This window comes from Pleuronectes platessa, chromosome 12, assembly GCF_947347685.1.
Source record: "Pleuronectes platessa chromosome 12, fPlePla1.1, whole genome shotgun sequence".
NCBI classification, from domain to species: Eukaryota; Metazoa; Chordata; class Actinopteri; order Pleuronectiformes; family Pleuronectidae; genus Pleuronectes; species Pleuronectes platessa.
Window position 1 is genome coordinate 11,827,312 of NC_070637.1, and position 16,352 is coordinate 11,843,663.

Sequence of the window (16,352 nt, forward strand, 5' to 3'; positions counted from 1 at the left end):
GCAGTTCCGGTGTGTAGGTCTGGCTTTCAGATTAATAGAAGGTAGGTTGCTTTTATTATTTTATTTTTATTTTCAAAATACAATTATTCTCTAACTATATAAATCACTTGATAAACACTATGGTTCAATTCTGTAAAATATACATTTTTAATCAGTCTGCTTTAGACTTTTGCAGACGACGCTTTTAATCTGAAATACTCCTACCGGAAGTGTCACTGTTGTTACTATCGGAGCTGGAGCGTCAGCTGACCATAAAATAGAGTCAGGTCGTGAAATGGATTTAAATGTCAGAGTAAGTCTTCACGAAAAGACACAAACAACAGACAGGTCCCCCCCAACACACAGGTACGTTTATACTTGACTTGTTTAACTCCAGCAGCTCGGTCACGTGGGCTGGTTCCTCAAAGCCTAAGTTAGCTTAGCTTCTAATATTTGGAAAAAGAAGTTTGAACTTCACTCTAAACAAGAAACCTCCACATGTCTCGCCTGGGGATCATAACAACGCGGACTGCTGCAGAATCGGCGCCTTTCTTTTTGCGTGACGTGGTGTGAATCGAGTCGGTGAGAGCAGCTGTCTGCGGGGATGAGGATCAGACTTCCTCGATCCAAACTGTCCCTGTGTCGTGAGATTGTTTGCACATCGCGTTGCTACTTGTCCTTCCACTGGGTTTCTGGCTGACCATCATGTGAACACTGGTTCCTCATTGGTGACGCACGCGAGGCTGTTGGGGTGCCAGATCAGCGTTTTTGTTGTCATGTCAGTCAAACTTCCACCGCCTTAAATAGTGCAAACTCTCGACATCTCATTGTGCAAGAGAGTCTCGAGTTTCTTTTTCTGTCTCGTCTCGTGCCTGCACCGCCCCAGCCCTTAACTTCCAACATGTGAGGCTGTGGAGAGGAGACGATCAAACTGCTGTGACCGCACAAAGTCCGTGTAACGAGTGGAACAAGCGCGTGGCTTAATAAAAGGACGCGTGGTTGCATTTAACTTCCAGGAATAAGCTGGTGTATGAGAAGGGACAGTCTGTGACCTGTGCGGGAGCAGCGGGTTCACGTCCACTGCTGCCAGCTACTAATGATGAGCAGTGTTGGCAGAGTGATGTCACATTCCTCATCAGCTCCATCACCATGGAGATGATGCCACTGTTTGATCCTGTAACTGTCTGATCACTATTCAAACAGCAGTGTGTCATGTTCTCGGTTTTGTGCTGAGCATGCAAGTCTTGCATTGTCGTGGACACGTTTGGAAAAAGGACTTGTCTGTAGAAAGTCTGTATCCCCAGAGGCTTATTATCATCCTTGCGTTGTAGCGTCGCAGGATCTGAACATCTGGACTGATCTCTACCAGCTACGGGTTGGAAGTATTTCCAGACGATGGCTTCAGAACAACCACTGTCTGCTCTGGACAAGCACAAGTAAACGTGAGTATAATCCAAACCCTGTGTCAGTGCAATAGTAGCAATGATCATATAATTATAATTATCATGATAGATGCCACATGCTCATTACTTTGACTGATTCTTGCTCCTGATGGAAGGTTGTGGTTTTAAACTATTGTCTATGAGCAGAGAATGAAATCTGCTTAGTTAACAGCTAAGTGTTTTAGAAATCTGAGGTCGATCAATTAAGTGTTGTACATCCTCACTGTGCATACACAATGCATAAGTAATGTATTGATATATATTTGACCTTTGTTATATTGTTAATGATAATAATATATTAACCTTGTTTTACTGTACAGCCATATGCTATAATATTATAATGTTGCAGTGATTTTCTTACTTAATTTTGTGGGTTTTTCTTCTCTCTCCCAGGTCTCTGTTTAACACCTCCTGTCTTGTCTCCTGTTCTTGACACTACCTCAAAATTCCCTGTTCTCTCTCATCTTTACTTTCCAAATCTCCTGTATCATTCTATCTGTAAAAATGGACGCCCCAGAGCCGGTGCAGCCCAGTCTCAACTCCTCCTATGTTCCGACTGCTCTCGGCAACCACGACACATCTGAGGACGAGGACAACGAGGACCTGAGTCCCTCTGCGTCCCTCCTGCCCAAGCCTTCGTCAGTGCCTCTGGCCGTGCGCTACAGTCCGGAGGACTCCTATTGTCTTGTGTACATAATCTTCTTTCTGATGGGTATCGGCTCCCTGCTGCCCTGGAACTTCTTCATAACAGCCAAACACTACTGGCTCTACAAACTGAGTAACAACACTAATCCCAGCAGCAGTGAGGATCAACGTTCACATCTCAGTGTGAGTGGATGGGACGACAAGCTAAACACAAATTGGTTTTATTGTTCAAGTGTGAACACAGGAATCATGTGACAGATGTGAGGACTCGGTGTCCTTCCACATTTGTCATCCATTCCAACACAATCACACTGTTAGAAATGCCAGAAGCTTGTCAAAGGGGGATAAGTTAAAGTCAGAAATGGTCAAAGAAAAGTATCTTCCCTCCAAATGCTATTAGTTAGGATAGTAAACACAGAAGAGGTTACTCTTAATTTGCTTTGATACTATGTGGGTTCATGCAACAGTTTCTCCTATCAAAGTGAACTTACAACAATATGTGTCACAGAAAGAAAGAAAACAGCAAGTAGTGATTGATTTAAATGTCTTCACAGTTAATTACCACGGTTGATTATGTGGCTTCTGTTTCGCTCTATCTGTACAATACAGCTACTGCCACTTCCTGATGGGATGCAGAGATAATTTATTGATAACATGCACTATGTTGTTATAGTTGAGTAAACATCAGCCAAAATACTTTTAGTCAAGATTGGCTTTTCTATAAAAAAAACAAAACAATACAATGTTCGGATTAAAAAACAGCCTTTATATGAGTGAAACTACAAATATGAGAAAAAAGTTTTTGTTCTCCTTCTCCTCTCATTTCCTCCTTCTTTGTTTGAGATGATATTTGAATGTATGGGTGTGGGCTGTTGTGTTCAAGTAGTGTGTTCAAGTTCAAGAAACTCTTCTGTTCACAGGACTACTTTGAAAGTTATCTGGTCATTGCCTCCACGGTTCCTTCTGTGCTGTCCCTGGTACTCAACTACATCCTAGTTAACAGGTTAACACACACACACACACACACACACACACACACACACACATTATTCCTTCTGTGTTTTTTTACATTCTGTCTGGAATTAGATGAGTCTGTTCTTGTTTGAGATCATTTTAGGGGTTGATAACGTTGATGTTTCTTTATTTTTTTATTTATATTTATATTATTTTTGTAGATAATCAAATCTCAGCTTTGTGCGGAGTCAATATAGTTCATATCTTATCTTTCACAAAACATCTCATCTTAATTTGAATTTCTTTCTAATCCCTGTGCTGGTAGGTTGTCTTCGAATGTCCGGATCCTGGCGTCTCTCTTTGTGATCCTGGTGGTGTTTGCGGTGACCACGGTGCTGGTGAAGGTGGACGTGTCAGACAGCAGGGTGGAGTTCTTTGTCGGGACTCTAGTCAGCGTGGCTGTCGTCAGTGGGGCCTCCAACCTCTTCTCTGGCAGCGTGTTTGGCATCAGTGGACATTTCCCCATGAGGATCTCTCAGGCTCTTATATCAGGTACTGTCCTCATTCAGGTCGGGAACATCTCTTGTTTGCAGTGTTTTTGTTGTAAAAATACTATTTCTGTTATCTTGATAACTGGAGAATATGTGCTGTAGAGGGCTCAGAACACAAATCGAGTGCTAGCGCTGGTTCAGACGTGCGCCCACTTTTTAAGAACCTGTTTGCTTTTCCATTGGCTAGAGCCGGCTTAGAGTCACACCATTACGTCACCATATAAGTCACTGGCTACATCTTTGATTTCCCAGTGGGTGATTCATCATTTACTTTGCTGATATAATGGTCTGCCTCCTCAGAAATCGATTCAACTGGGTATACACAGTATCAACACTGATCCCAACATATTGTTCCAAAGTTTTCTTAAATGGGTCAAATCTTGTTTTCATAGCTGTGGACATTCATTCCTGCTGACAAAAACCAACACACAGACACAGTGTCATAATACACCTACGTAAAGTCAGACTAGGTAAAAACAAAAAATGCTGGTCTTCGTCAACACAAATGTCCGGTTGATGTGCATACAGAGCTGTGAAGTGAGATCAATACAAGTGGTCACATCAAAGTTGTGGTTGATCTTGTTAGTCATGATAATCCTGTGCCAAACCTCTGACGGAGGCGGTTCTTACTTCGAGATCAGTTGGTGCCACTCTGGAACCAGTTTTAGTGGCTGAGAGGGAGTTCTTTGGCTGTGGAAACACAAAGAACTGATTCCAGACAAGCCACTGGCCCTGGAAATGCCTTTCTGGAAAAAAGAGATAAATATTCAGTTTTTGGAACCTTGTTTTCAACATTTGCATATTTATGCATATTTATCTGGGAAAAAACTTCTCTACTGCCTCAAACTTTAGGTTCAGTGTCTTTTATATTTGTATTAAGCAAATTAGACTTATTTTTCAATCAATTAATAGTTTTAAATTGATTCAAAGCAACACTATACAACTTTTACCTTAAAATTGCTGCAGACATGCACTGAACTCTGCAGATTCTCCGCAGTTTCTCCAGAGGACGTGCATGTGTGTGTTCATCTCCCATATTCACAGAGGAACCTTTTTAAAATATCAAGAATTATGAACAGAGTTTGATGTATTTGTTACAGGCGGGGAGTTGTTTCAGTTCAGTGAGTGAGACTATGCAGGCGGAGCTCCACTCAACACATTGATAGTCTTTGTTTAATATCTACATGAAAACCAATTAATCGCTTCGACATGGAACCCGACAGAATAAATCACCCTGTGTTGCTCGGTAAAACTTTCATAGTGTTGCTTTAACATAGAGGTAATTATGGCAGGTATTTCAAAGTTCTATTCTTAAACAACTGCACAATAAGCTGATTCTTATTATTTTGTTCTCAGGCCAGGCTATGGGCGGCACGCTGAGTGCAGTAGCATCAGTAATGGACCTGGCGCTCACGAATGACGTGACAGACAGCGCTCTGGCCTATTTCCTGACGGCTGACTTCTTCATTCTGCTCTGTATCATCACATATCTGCTGCTGCCAAAACTGGCATATTCAAGGTCAGCAGACAAGGATATTGTTGGTCCCATTTAGATAATACTACCTACCAAACCTGTCAAAGTTACTTTCATCATAATGAATATCATAGATTCTAGATAGTTACCTCTGCCAAGGAGATTATGTTTCATCGCTCACGTTTTTTCTGTGTGTTTGTACACAGAAAAGCTTTCCACAAAACTTGGTTTGAATTATGTGGTAGGGGTCAAGAAAGAGCCAATGTGTAATTTTGCATACTACCACTAGATGGTGCCAAAGGTTAAACAAGTTTAAATCCCAAACACAACTACGATTTAGATCAGTAGCAGTGAACATAATAAACACATTCTATTTTTCTAATGTATTAAACATAATGAAATTGAACTCTTTTTAAGTTTGACCTGCCCCTTGAGACAGAGTAATAAAGATCTTATAATTAAACTGTCAGACGACTAGTTCAATACATCTTGTTCAAGTGCAGCTATATTATAAAATAATGATTGAGTACATTAAGAGCAATTTAAAGCTTAGTTGCAGCTGTTGAGACTTCACAGATAAAATTCAGAAAGACATCTCACTCTTCAAAAGTTATTGGAGCATTTATGCTGCATCCTGCTTCTTTCCCCTAGACACTACATGCTGGCAGCAACATGCACCAGCGCAGGCGTGATGACAGAAGATGGAAGTGACGGCACGGTCAGCAGAGTCTCTACCCCCCCACTGCGTCCCATCCTGAGGAAGACGTGGGTGCTGGGCTTCAGTGTCTTCTGTGTCTTCTGCATCTCTATAACGGTGTTCCCTGCAGTATCCTCAGGGATCCAGTCTGTCAACAAGGACAGCGGCAGCCCCTGGACAACCACTTACTTTGTGCCCCTCACCAGCTTCCTCCTGTACAATCTAGCAGACTTCTGCGGCAGGCAGGCCACCGCCTGGCTGCAGGTCCCAGGCCCCACCAGCCGAGTCCTGCCGGTGCTGGTGCTATGTCGCACCATCATGGTCCCACTTCTCATATTCTGTAACTACCAGCCAAGGGACCACATTCACACAGTGCTATTCAGACATGATGCTTTCCCTGTGCTGTTTAATTGCATGTTAGGCCTCTCCAATGGCTACTTAGGCACTCTACCAATGATCTATGGACCCAAGGTGGTCCCTCGGGAGCTGGCAGAGGCCACAGGAGTAGTCATGTCCTTCTTCCTCACTCTGGGACTGGCGGTTGGATCTGCATTCTCCGTGCTCATCGTGCACTCCATCTGATCAGGCTGTGAGGCAATAGCCCTGTCATGTGCAGCGGTATAATGGAGCACGACGGATGAGGTAGATGGCCCAGTGCTGATGAAACACCAGGGCTTCAACGCAAAGCACACCAGTACAGACTGGTGTATTATGAGGAAACACTGACATGCTTCTCATTGTCCCTCTTGTCTAAAAAGCCTTAACTCCTTCATACCTCATTAAAAGTACTGAGTTTACACTGATGTGGCTCATTATGAACCAGAGGGGCCAAGCATATTATCTGTACATATCTGAATGAGGAAATGGGTCCTAAAGCGAGAGTTGCAATTTATGCAGTCCATAAGGGACAATTCATTAAACAGTTTGTCATTTCATATTGGAAATGCATGTTGTACAGATATCTCAAGGTGATACAGATTTTGTGAAAGGGGTGTTCAACTTAAATTAACAAACTTGCCAGTGGTAAGAAAACACCACATCTTTCTGAGGGACAGAGGTGGGAAAATGTGTCCAAGTGTGCTCAATGAACCGGATGTTGATTTGTCTGTAACTGAACTGAACTTGATCACACATGATAAACTGAACATTTCCAATAACTTGTGGATTTACTTTATCATGCATTATAAACCGACAAAATTCCAACAACTTGTGGATTTCAGTTATTTTAATTGACTCAATTGATCACTTGCACTCCAAGTTAAAAGGGTATTTTGTACCTTGGGCTAAAAGTAGCACTTAAACTGGTGCTTTTATCAAAAACGACACGTCATTCTCCTGTAGTGGAATGGAGGAAATCAAATGACCCCCGGACACTAGTTGTCTGTAATCTTTAGAAAAAGTCAGCTGTTACATTTGCAGTCATGGAGCCCCTTGTTAGTATGAGTTGTTTAGTCCAGTATCGACCATGGTGTTGTGACCTGACTGAAGAAATAATTAAGCAGATTGATTCATTTTAACAATACAAGACTTATTCAGTTTACAGTAAAGGAAATGAGACTGAAGTGTATTGGGATCATTTTAATTGTTAAAAATGTACAGATTTAATGGACAGTTTGCTCAGAATTTGAAGCAGAAAAATCAAATTTGAGATGCTTTTTGCATTAATGCATTTTTGTCTGCAAATAGAAATTTATTTCAAAGATCAGACTTCCTACTAAAAGTTATGCCCGTTATTAACACACTGAGCCATCTCTCCATGAGGGGTTTCACCAGGGAAAAGGATAAGAAAACAGCTGGGGGGGGGTCTGAAGACACAGCAGGACAGCTGATGCGTAGCCAACAACTTTAATTTGTGTTCTCACACACAAACACACACACACAAAGACACAACTTTCAACAAGCAATGTAGGGAAATATAACAACTAAATGTGCTCAGACGCTTGAGCTGCAGGCCACTATAGACAAATCACTCCCTCCCCATCCCCCACCCCAAAAACTAATTTCAGTCCCTTTTCTCCATGACATCATTGAAAATATCAAAAGTTTAAACAGAAGTAATTTAAGTCTATTAAAAAAGAAACAAATTTAAAAACAGGGAAACAGCACTGCCATATTATTTCTCTTTTATTCCCTACAGGTGAGTTATTGCTGGTCTTCCTCTATACCCACACATGACGTTTGCAGTGAGCCACAGCCTGAAAGACAGAAACAAGAGGTTGGCACGTGCTTATTAAAAGAAAAAATTGTTTCTTAATAGTTTACATGAAAGAAATTAAATTACGATATTTCATATCTTCAAAGCAGACCTTAAGAGTACCAGACTGGAGGCATATTTTGGTTTCCAAATAGAACTTAAATTACTCACATTGCACCGTGAAGCTGTCTCCATGTTTTTGCACCAGAATCCAGGTCCCCAGCTGCACTGCTCTGTTCCCAACAGCCTGCGCACAGCTTCAGGACAGGCTCCCAATTTCTGTTAGACACACACACAACTCAAATATTAAACTGGGCTGCAGGGACGTAGTGTAAGCTGAATATCCAATTTACTGTCTATTCCCAATAATTTAAAGATAAAACTAGTTATAATAGTAAGGAACAACTTAATTCTTTGAAAATCTCCTGGATTAGGAGGAATAAAATGTCTTCGTAAAACCAAAATAGTCAGACTCTTCACAATGAAGATTACACATAAACACTTGATATTTTTGTCATGAATAAATATATATTTACCATGCACACAAAGTCTGGGTCGAGCATCTGGAGCAGCAGCTGGACGAGCATTGGCTCGTACTGTACAATCATCTGATCACACTGTAGACACACCCACACAGGGGTTAATACAAGTCTGTCACCCGAGGATGGGTAATCGTTTCAATCTAAGAAGGTGCCACTTTTTACCTCAGTCTGGAAAGAGTCAGGCAGGAAGCTGCACACTTTCCTCACAGCCTCCTTTATCTGTTCCTCTGTAGCATTCTTCTCCAGAATCCCGTCAATGTAATTAATGGCCATCTTGCAAACATCGCAGTAGCCACCAGCCTTGAAGAGAGTCTGGTCGAGTGCAGCTGGAAAGAATTAAAAACAGAAATCAGTGTTGAACTAATGTGTGGAAAAAACCTTGGGTTAAATACATAGATCCCACTCTCCTAATTCGTACACACTGAACCTTTAAAGAGTGAAGACTTACGGACATATGCACGTTTGGCCTCATTGCACAGAGCCAGCACTGTGCAGATAGTTTTGGGGTCAGCCTGCTGCACCAGCAGCTCAATGATGGCCTGGCCGTAGGTCTCGATCAGGTCCTTACACTGGGCAGTCAGAGTGTGGGGCAGGTATGTGCACACCTTCTCCACAGCGTGAATCACCTCCTCCTGAGACAAACACAGATGAGTCAGCCTGATAGTAGAGCAAAGTCTGAATACCATTAGCTTCTTAACAGCAGTTGCTGTAGTTATGGTAATGTGTGCATTTTGTTTCACGTGTCGCACCTCTGTTTTCTCATCCTTCAACGTTTCCTCCAGCTGCCTCATCACAAACTCACAGATGGTGCAGGTTGGGGATTCGCTGACACGCACCATGGACTGGAAAACACAGAGGCAATGTGTCATACAAGTGTGAAATACTGAGCTACAGATGGTATATTTTTGTCTTCCATCAATAAATACTGATATGTCAGCCCACCATGACTTACAGACTTAGCAGACTCCAGCTTGGTGGCAGGGACCATCTTGAGAGCAGGTAGAGTCTTGGCCGCGGACAGAGTCTTGGCAGCCTGAAGCTTCAGCATGGGAATAACCTTCTTCAGAGCAGCAGTACAGAAGCCAACATGGACACAGATGTCCTTGGGTTGCTGAGGACAGAACCAGAAACGTTAGGATCCGCAGCAAAAGGCCCATTGACAAAACTGGCGACACTGCATGCCATTACCATAAACCATGTGCTTCTAGTCTGCATATCATACCACAGCATTACCACCCATGCAAACATATATTTTAACCCCCCCCTCAAAAAAAGACAGCTCAAGCACTTTTCTTTTAACTGTACCAAACAGTTAAAGTTAACAGTTAACACTTTTCCTGCTAACTATAATAGCAGGAAAATATTGTTTCCTTTTGCTGCTCAGAACGTAGTATTTAAAAAAAAAAAAAAAAAAAAAGATTAGACATTCAAAACATGCCGTTTGTTATAGGCCCTTCAGTGAATCTCTCATTTGACCGATTCATCTTTTAAGTCAAAAGCGCCAAGCATACTCTTAACATGAGTGTTGTGTACCATGAGGGGATGTTAATGAGGCCCTTTGCTGCAGTGTGTTCCAACCAGCACTTTGTTGTCAAGTCATTAGCCAAACAAACAGTGTTTAGGTAGTGTCTAATGGTCTCACTCATAATTAGAACATAGTGGCACATGCGTCTCTACTGTGCGAGGTGGGTATCTTTAGTGGAGTGGACAGCACAAAAAGCAGGAGCTAGTGGTTAAGAGGCTACAGGCTGAACACAAAAGGAGACCTACCTGTTCCTGGGGAGCAGCACACAAAACCCAGAGCGGGATGGAAAAAGAAGAGCATGACAACATGAATGGAGGGGAGGAAAGAATAGAAGAAACACATGAAAAAAAGATAAGAATTTAAAAAAAAAAAATGTAGGAAAGTAAGGAATCCAAAAGATATGAATAGATTCAGTGAGCAAGCCAAGGGGTGGTGAATTTGAGCTCAGCACCACCAACAATTATAACTTATCAATCATTAGCTTTGATGGACGGTTTAATAAGCTCATTATTCAATGTGTGAATATAACGGCCATTCAGGTTAAAAACAATTTAATAAAATTGGGTTTCACATCATGAATCGGGAAAGTAAGAAGACTCACCATGGACATGAGCTGCTCAACAACAAGGGTGCCATACCTCGAGACATACTGCTTGCACTGCAATGAGGAAAACAGTTAATATAAAACATTTTTAGGAAAATAAATTATTTTTAAGACCAAAACTCCTGCTGTTTTGTGAGTCTTACCATTTCAGACAAGCCTGGCCCCAGCTTGTCACACTGGTTCTCAATATTCTCAATGAGAGAGTCTGTAAATGAGGAGTTGGCCTTAGCTTCTGCTTGAGCATCAGTGAGGAACTTAATGCAGTCTTGGCACACCTCATCGTCTTTCTACAAGAAACACAAGAATCAGAGCAAAATTAATACAGAGTAAAACATAATGGCCCTGTGGATGAAGAGGAAAGTTATTTCATTACCTGTTTTGGAGTCTCCTGTTTGACGACCTCCTGCTTGGGACTCTCCTGAGGATAGAGGAGCCCGGGCACATTGAGGAGGAAAGGAGTCAGTGGCTGGGCAAGGTCGACCTGAGGGATGTCATTGGACATAAGCTGCTGCTGCTGGGCCTCAACCTTGGCCAGAGCTGCCTGCTGAGAGTTACACAGCCCCATGGCACCACACACTACACTGGGATCCTCCTAAAGACAGAAATCATCATATTAAATTCAATAACTGGTACATTTTAATGCTGCGGGGGCCAGCCAGCGCCGGGGAGAGGTCTGGCGAGGAGATCCTCCCACACCTGAATGGAAGCCCTGACGCATGCGTAACGCGGGCAGCACGGAGACAAGAGTTTGTCCAACGACAGCCGCGCCCGACTCATGCAGAGGAAGGAGTGGAAGTGGGGAAGGCGGGAGGAACGAAGACCTCAGTCTTCAATTGGCTCTGGCACCGAAATGAAGCACAGAAATCTGCGTTGCATTTCAGTCCGGTTAGGTACCGGTTGAATTGGAACCGGTTCTCTGTACCCAACCCTACATTTTAAAAGGGAAGCGCTATCTAGAACAAATTGTTCCTTGTTTGCTCCCATCGTGGTTAGAGCAGGTGAAAGTTGAGACAAAGAAGCCTACACTAAATGGTCTCCCAGTCAGGGGGTTTATACAATGACTCGTCTGTTCCCATTTAGACTTTAGACTCACTTCCCCATCAATAGCCCTCATTTAGCTTGCTGCACTTTTTCCTTTTTCAGACTCCAAGGGGCAGATGGACCTTTTTAAGAGTCTTAGATGAAGATGAACAATAAACTGACAAACCAAACATGAATAAGACCTCGGGTTAAACTTGGTTGTAGCTCATTTGTATGTGCTGGATCTCGTTCTAAATTCAAACCCGGACTAACAGGTACTGGCAAAATTAAAAGGCTAATTTGGCATGGCCTTAAACTAATTTACTATTATTTCAGCTAATTATTACAATCAAGGACACTCAACCAGTGAATCCTTGCTTTTAAAAAAATAGGTTAATAGGTTGACGGTGCTCACCAGTTCTCCAGTAACGATTCCCATGATGATGGGATAATAGTCATCCACCATCTCCTTGCACTCAGCAGTCAAAGCTTTATCAGGGATGAGCTGGCAAGCCTTCTCCAGATACCCAAGGACCTCACTCTGCAATCACAGATACAACCAGACATTAGTCATTCAAATGAGTTTATATATATATTTAAGTATAGTCAAATAAAAAAAATCTCCTAATCACAATGATTTTTGGTCGTTAAATCTTACCTCAGTGGCATTGTCCTTCAGTAGCTGCTCCACCACCATCAACACCTCTTTACACAACTCACATGGCACAGTTTTCTGAAAAATAAATAGTAAAATAAATAAATGGGTTTTTCTCTCACGTTTCTAAGTGTACAGAACACAAATACAAAATACATGAAACTGTGAGAAAGGAGAGCATGTGTGTTCTGTGATACATTTCAATACAGAAAAAAAATAAGAGTACATTTAGAATTTCTAGAATAAACATAATGATGGCGCTTGTCACGGTCTTAGTCTCACCATCTGAGGCTGGTTCCACACGTTCTGCTGGCAGTGAGTCACAGCTCCACACAGAGACGCAGTCTTTACATTCTGACACCAGTAGAGGGGGCCACGAGCACACTGCTCAGTGCCCAGCAGAGGTGTTGCTGCAGCTGCAAAATGGACACACAAAAAAAAAAAAATACTGATTTAACACACTTAAGAGAATTTTACCACAGAAATCAGAATGCAGGACCCATGGCAAAACCATATTCAAGGATACCTTGTTACTGTTAAGAATATTTACATTATATCTGATACATATACTAGATATCATCTCATTTAGTCTAGTTTTACCTAATGCATTCAATAACCTCCCTAAGGAGGTCCTGCAGTTTGTGCTTTCACCCAATATTAATCAATTTAAATAGAAATAAAATGAACAAGTCAGCTAGTGGTGATCACATGAGGAAACTCAATACTCAAAAGTTTCGCAACTTTACTGGAGGAAGGGTGTTCTAATCATTGTGACTGTGTGGCATGCTAAGTTTCGAAAGAGAACTATAGAAAGACAAAAAGAGTTTCAGGACAGTTTGTCCATGACAACAATAGGGGTTGTTTTTTCATTTATTATGAACTCAGAGCCTTGTCGGATCCATGTAATGATTATTAACTATTTGCATTAGGCATAGAGGAGCCCAAATGTACAGAAACGGACATAACTGGGGATAAATGTGATTTCTCATGCATGTCTTTCCAGTTTGGAAATTCTTCATTATGACAATTAAAATGAACATGTCAGCCAACTATGAAATAAATAAAGACAGATTCAATCCTGTCCCATGACAGTTTGTTTCAGCCTCCCTAAGCCAATTGAAAATAGCTGAGACCCGTTGTCGTGCTTCGAGAGGATAGAACTCCCTCAAGTATGTGCCTCGAAGTCAAGCCTCGTTTCTCACCAACCACCGAAAACCAGATATAACCAGTTCTCATAAAGCAGAACAAGAAGAGACCATGAGAGAAATGTAGTGTTTAATTTGCATCAGAGTTCCACAAATGAGAAAGAAGTGGAACCACAAAAACTATATTTTACTGAAGTGAAAAGGTGAAGTGAAAGCAACTTCTACTCTGCAGCCCTGTTTCCTCAATCCCATTATGAGTGACTAACCTTTGGCGATAACATCTAAGAGGTGTCACAACAAAGCACAATGATAAACCTTCGGTCTCTGAGCCCTGTGAAACCCCTCCCTCTCTCAGCACCACAGTACAGGCAGGGCACTCCCTCCCACCCTCTGACTGGAGTCACATGAGCAGTCAAACAAAATCACAAGCTGTTCCGGGAGAGACAGACTGTACCAATGAGGACATTCCTGGATACTACAAGCTCAGCACTGTAGTCAACCATTTACAGTCAACAGGGAAGTACATAGCAGGGAACAAACTGCTGTAGGTTCCTGTTGTCACCGGCTAGATACAATTTTAAGACCAGAAAAGGGATGTGGCATAAATTGGCCTTTTTTTACATTAACTTTCTTTGACCCCGGCCCTGAAACAGAGATCATAAATTTACTGTAAGTGAATCAACTTAAATCTGACACGATGTAGAGCAAAAAGCTGTGCAGATAAGACTCAGTTTGCATTGTTCAAAAACAACATGTGACGGGAAAACCACTTAAGATAAGTAGAGGGCATACACAACAGTCTTTGATCAATAAGTTTAAGTCCTAACGCTTGGGACAGGGAATCTTTAGGAGTGTCTGCAGCAAACAGGAGCAAAGAATGTGGAGGAGCAAATCATTATAAGATGATAAGGACTAAATACACAAAGTCCTGATGTGACTTGAAGGAACTGATATCACCGGTGGGCTTCAAGAAACAAAGCTTAAGAAGCAAACTAAATATATTGATCCAATGTCCCCAATCCAAGCCAGCAACATGCCATATGGAAATAGCCTGATTGCATTACCCCATGTGTTTATTTCTCTCTGACTGATTTGGCTGAATAGGAAAGATAAGAGGGTGAGGCTGTGAGTGACTAAAGTGCACCTAAAACAAATTCAGGTTTAATAAGAGAACGGGAACAAAACTGAAACCACTGACATTTCAGTGAAAAGCTGAACTCAAGGTTGATGCCTGATCGGAGTTACTTAACTTCTTTGTAACCAAACGAAACCATGGTCTCATTCAGCACAAAGCAAGCTGCACTTATCAGCCCCAAGTGAGTTTCTTAAAGTAAAGTTATTTTATACCGACTTAAAATATCATCAAAAACGAGCCCTAACGTGCATGTTAGCTAATGGCTTTGTGTACATGTCCATTCATGTCCTGACGCAGTGCTAGTGTCTGAGCCGTGTTTAGCTAACCCACTGCTGCTAGCTTTCCGGCTAACGCTTCAATAACAACGTTGGCCGAGTCTGTTTCTAACAAAAACGCGTATAAACAGATAAGACAAAAATCCAAGATTCACTGAACAGTCTTAATTAACTCATTTAGCACCCATTCTGTACACAATTGTTTTAAAGAGGACAAAACGCCCGACTTGTGTGGATAAAAACATGCGCAGTACAAGCCAGAGTTAGCATTAGCTGCTCCGCTTCATTCGTTTCCGCCTTCGGGTGTTGACGAAACGCACTTTAGTTACACAACCTCTGAGTCTTTGTTAGGAGCTGACAGCTGTCGCACAATATTCACAATAACACCGTTCACTTCGCTGTTGCTCGGACATTACCTGTGCACACGAAGAGCAGCGTTAGAAGCAGCATGACTGCGCTGTTTTCAGGTGTTTCTGTTCCTCCGCTGGGTGAAGATGACTGGGGGAGTGGAGATCACTGCAATGCAGGCGGCGGAGCTGCGTGTTGCCTTTATGGTCGACTCACAGTCAGCTGACTACTCAACCACACATGTGACTGTGTGATCTCATCTGTCGCCGTCGAACACCCCGAGACTCTTTCCAAACTTAAATAGGTGTTTTTAAAACTCAGCTGCATCACATTATCCAACCTGGATGCAGGAGGTTTGACTCAGATGTAGAATGGACTCGTATGTGTGGAAAGAAAACCGTGGGTTCATTATTCCACAGCTTCGTGTTTCTACACTGAACACTGGGATTTTTACTTTGCAAAACAATGGTGGCTGTTTATCTTATTGTTCCTTATATCACCTTTTCTCAGTATCTAATTAAATATCTGAAAGATGTGAAGATTAATTGCTAATTTCTACAGATTAGACGAAATAACTCTTTAAATGATCTGGAATTGTATGAAATTAACATTATTGTATGTTGGGATCAAAGATGGTATATACAGATATAAAGATTAAGATACAGTCTCTGCATGATATGTGGACAAGCACAGGTAAACAACATTAATACCATTTCAGCCAAGGAGGTCCTTGAATAGCACCGTTAACCCTGACCTCTTATAACAGGGCTTTTTACTATGATCAGGTGAGTGCAACTGGATTTGGCAGCATCATGGCCTTGTTTTACAGAACTTTGTCAGATAACAGTGATCAAGGCTTTATGGTATCAGTCGGGTGAGTTTTCTATCTTAAGTTTGACCAACAGCACACATTCAATCTGACCACTGGTGAAATTCAGACCATATATGAACTCAGAAAATTGGACACAATCTTAAGAATCTGCCTCCTAAACATGCCAGATTGTTTCCCATCAAGATCCCTGAATTATTCGTTGAAGTAATGATCCAGATCACCAGATCATTTCATGGGTTCTTGCCGGGTCATGTCCCACTTGCTTAATCCTGCCATTTGTTCCAACAAATAAACCACCGCAAAGACTGAACATTTAGTTGAACAGCAAAACGTCT

At 41.9% G+C, this 16,352-nt stretch overlaps 2 protein-coding genes across 2 annotated transcripts; one reads left to right on the forward strand and one right to left on the reverse strand.

Moving 5' to 3' along the window:
* The first annotated feature begins 205 nt into the window (after positions 1-205).
* On the forward strand, positions 206-7,726 carry slc29a3 (solute carrier family 29 member 3). Its single transcript, XM_053435578.1, has 7 exons — positions 206-345; positions 1,311-1,421; positions 1,815-2,249; positions 2,987-3,069; positions 3,346-3,572; positions 4,928-5,090; positions 5,697-7,726. The coding sequence occupies exons 3-7, from the start codon at positions 1,926-1,928 to the stop codon at positions 6,322-6,324; spliced, it is 1,425 nt and encodes a 474-aa protein (XP_053291553.1). The 5' UTR covers positions 206-345; positions 1,311-1,421; positions 1,815-1,925; the 3' UTR covers positions 6,325-7,726.
* On the reverse strand, positions 7,306-15,414 carry psap (prosaposin). The gene is made up of 14 exons (XM_053435576.1): positions 15,254-15,414; positions 12,565-12,698; positions 12,286-12,360; positions 12,043-12,168; positions 10,981-11,199; positions 10,751-10,894; positions 10,605-10,661; positions 9,431-9,589; positions 9,228-9,320; positions 8,927-9,110; positions 8,641-8,804; positions 8,473-8,553; positions 8,108-8,215; positions 7,306-7,937 (listed from the first exon to the last, which is right to left on the reverse strand). Exons 1-14 carry the CDS (start codon positions 15,285-15,287, stop codon positions 7,902-7,904), a joined length of 1,614 nt encoding a protein of 537 aa, XP_053291551.1. The 5' UTR covers positions 15,288-15,414; the 3' UTR covers positions 7,306-7,901.
* Positions 15,415-16,352: the final 938 nt, after the last annotated feature.

Excerpts from the sequence above, each read along its gene's own strand:
- slc29a3 (XM_053435578.1), top strand. The coding sequence starts at position 1,926 with ATGGACGCCCCAGAGCCGGTGCAGCCCAGTCTCAACTCCTCCTATGTT. Across the intron at positions 2,250-2,986 it reads ATCAACGTTCACATCTCAGT|GACTACTTTGAAAGTTATCT; the intron begins GTGAGTGGATGG and ends TTCTGTTCACAG. Across the intron at positions 3,070-3,345 it reads AACTACATCCTAGTTAACAG|GTTGTCTTCGAATGTCCGGA; the intron begins GTTAACACACAC and ends CTGTGCTGGTAG.
- psap (XM_053435576.1), bottom strand. The coding sequence starts at position 15,287 with ATGCTGCTTCTAACGCTGCTCTTCGTGTGCACAG. Across the intron at positions 10,662-10,750 it reads GGCCAGGCTTGTCTGAAATG|TGCAAGCAGTATGTCTCGAG; the intron begins GTAAGACTCACA and ends TCCTCATTGCAG. Across the intron at positions 8,554-8,640 it reads CTGACTCTTTCCAGACTGAG|TGTGATCAGATGATTGTACA; the intron begins GTAAAAAGTGGC and ends GTGTGTCTACAG.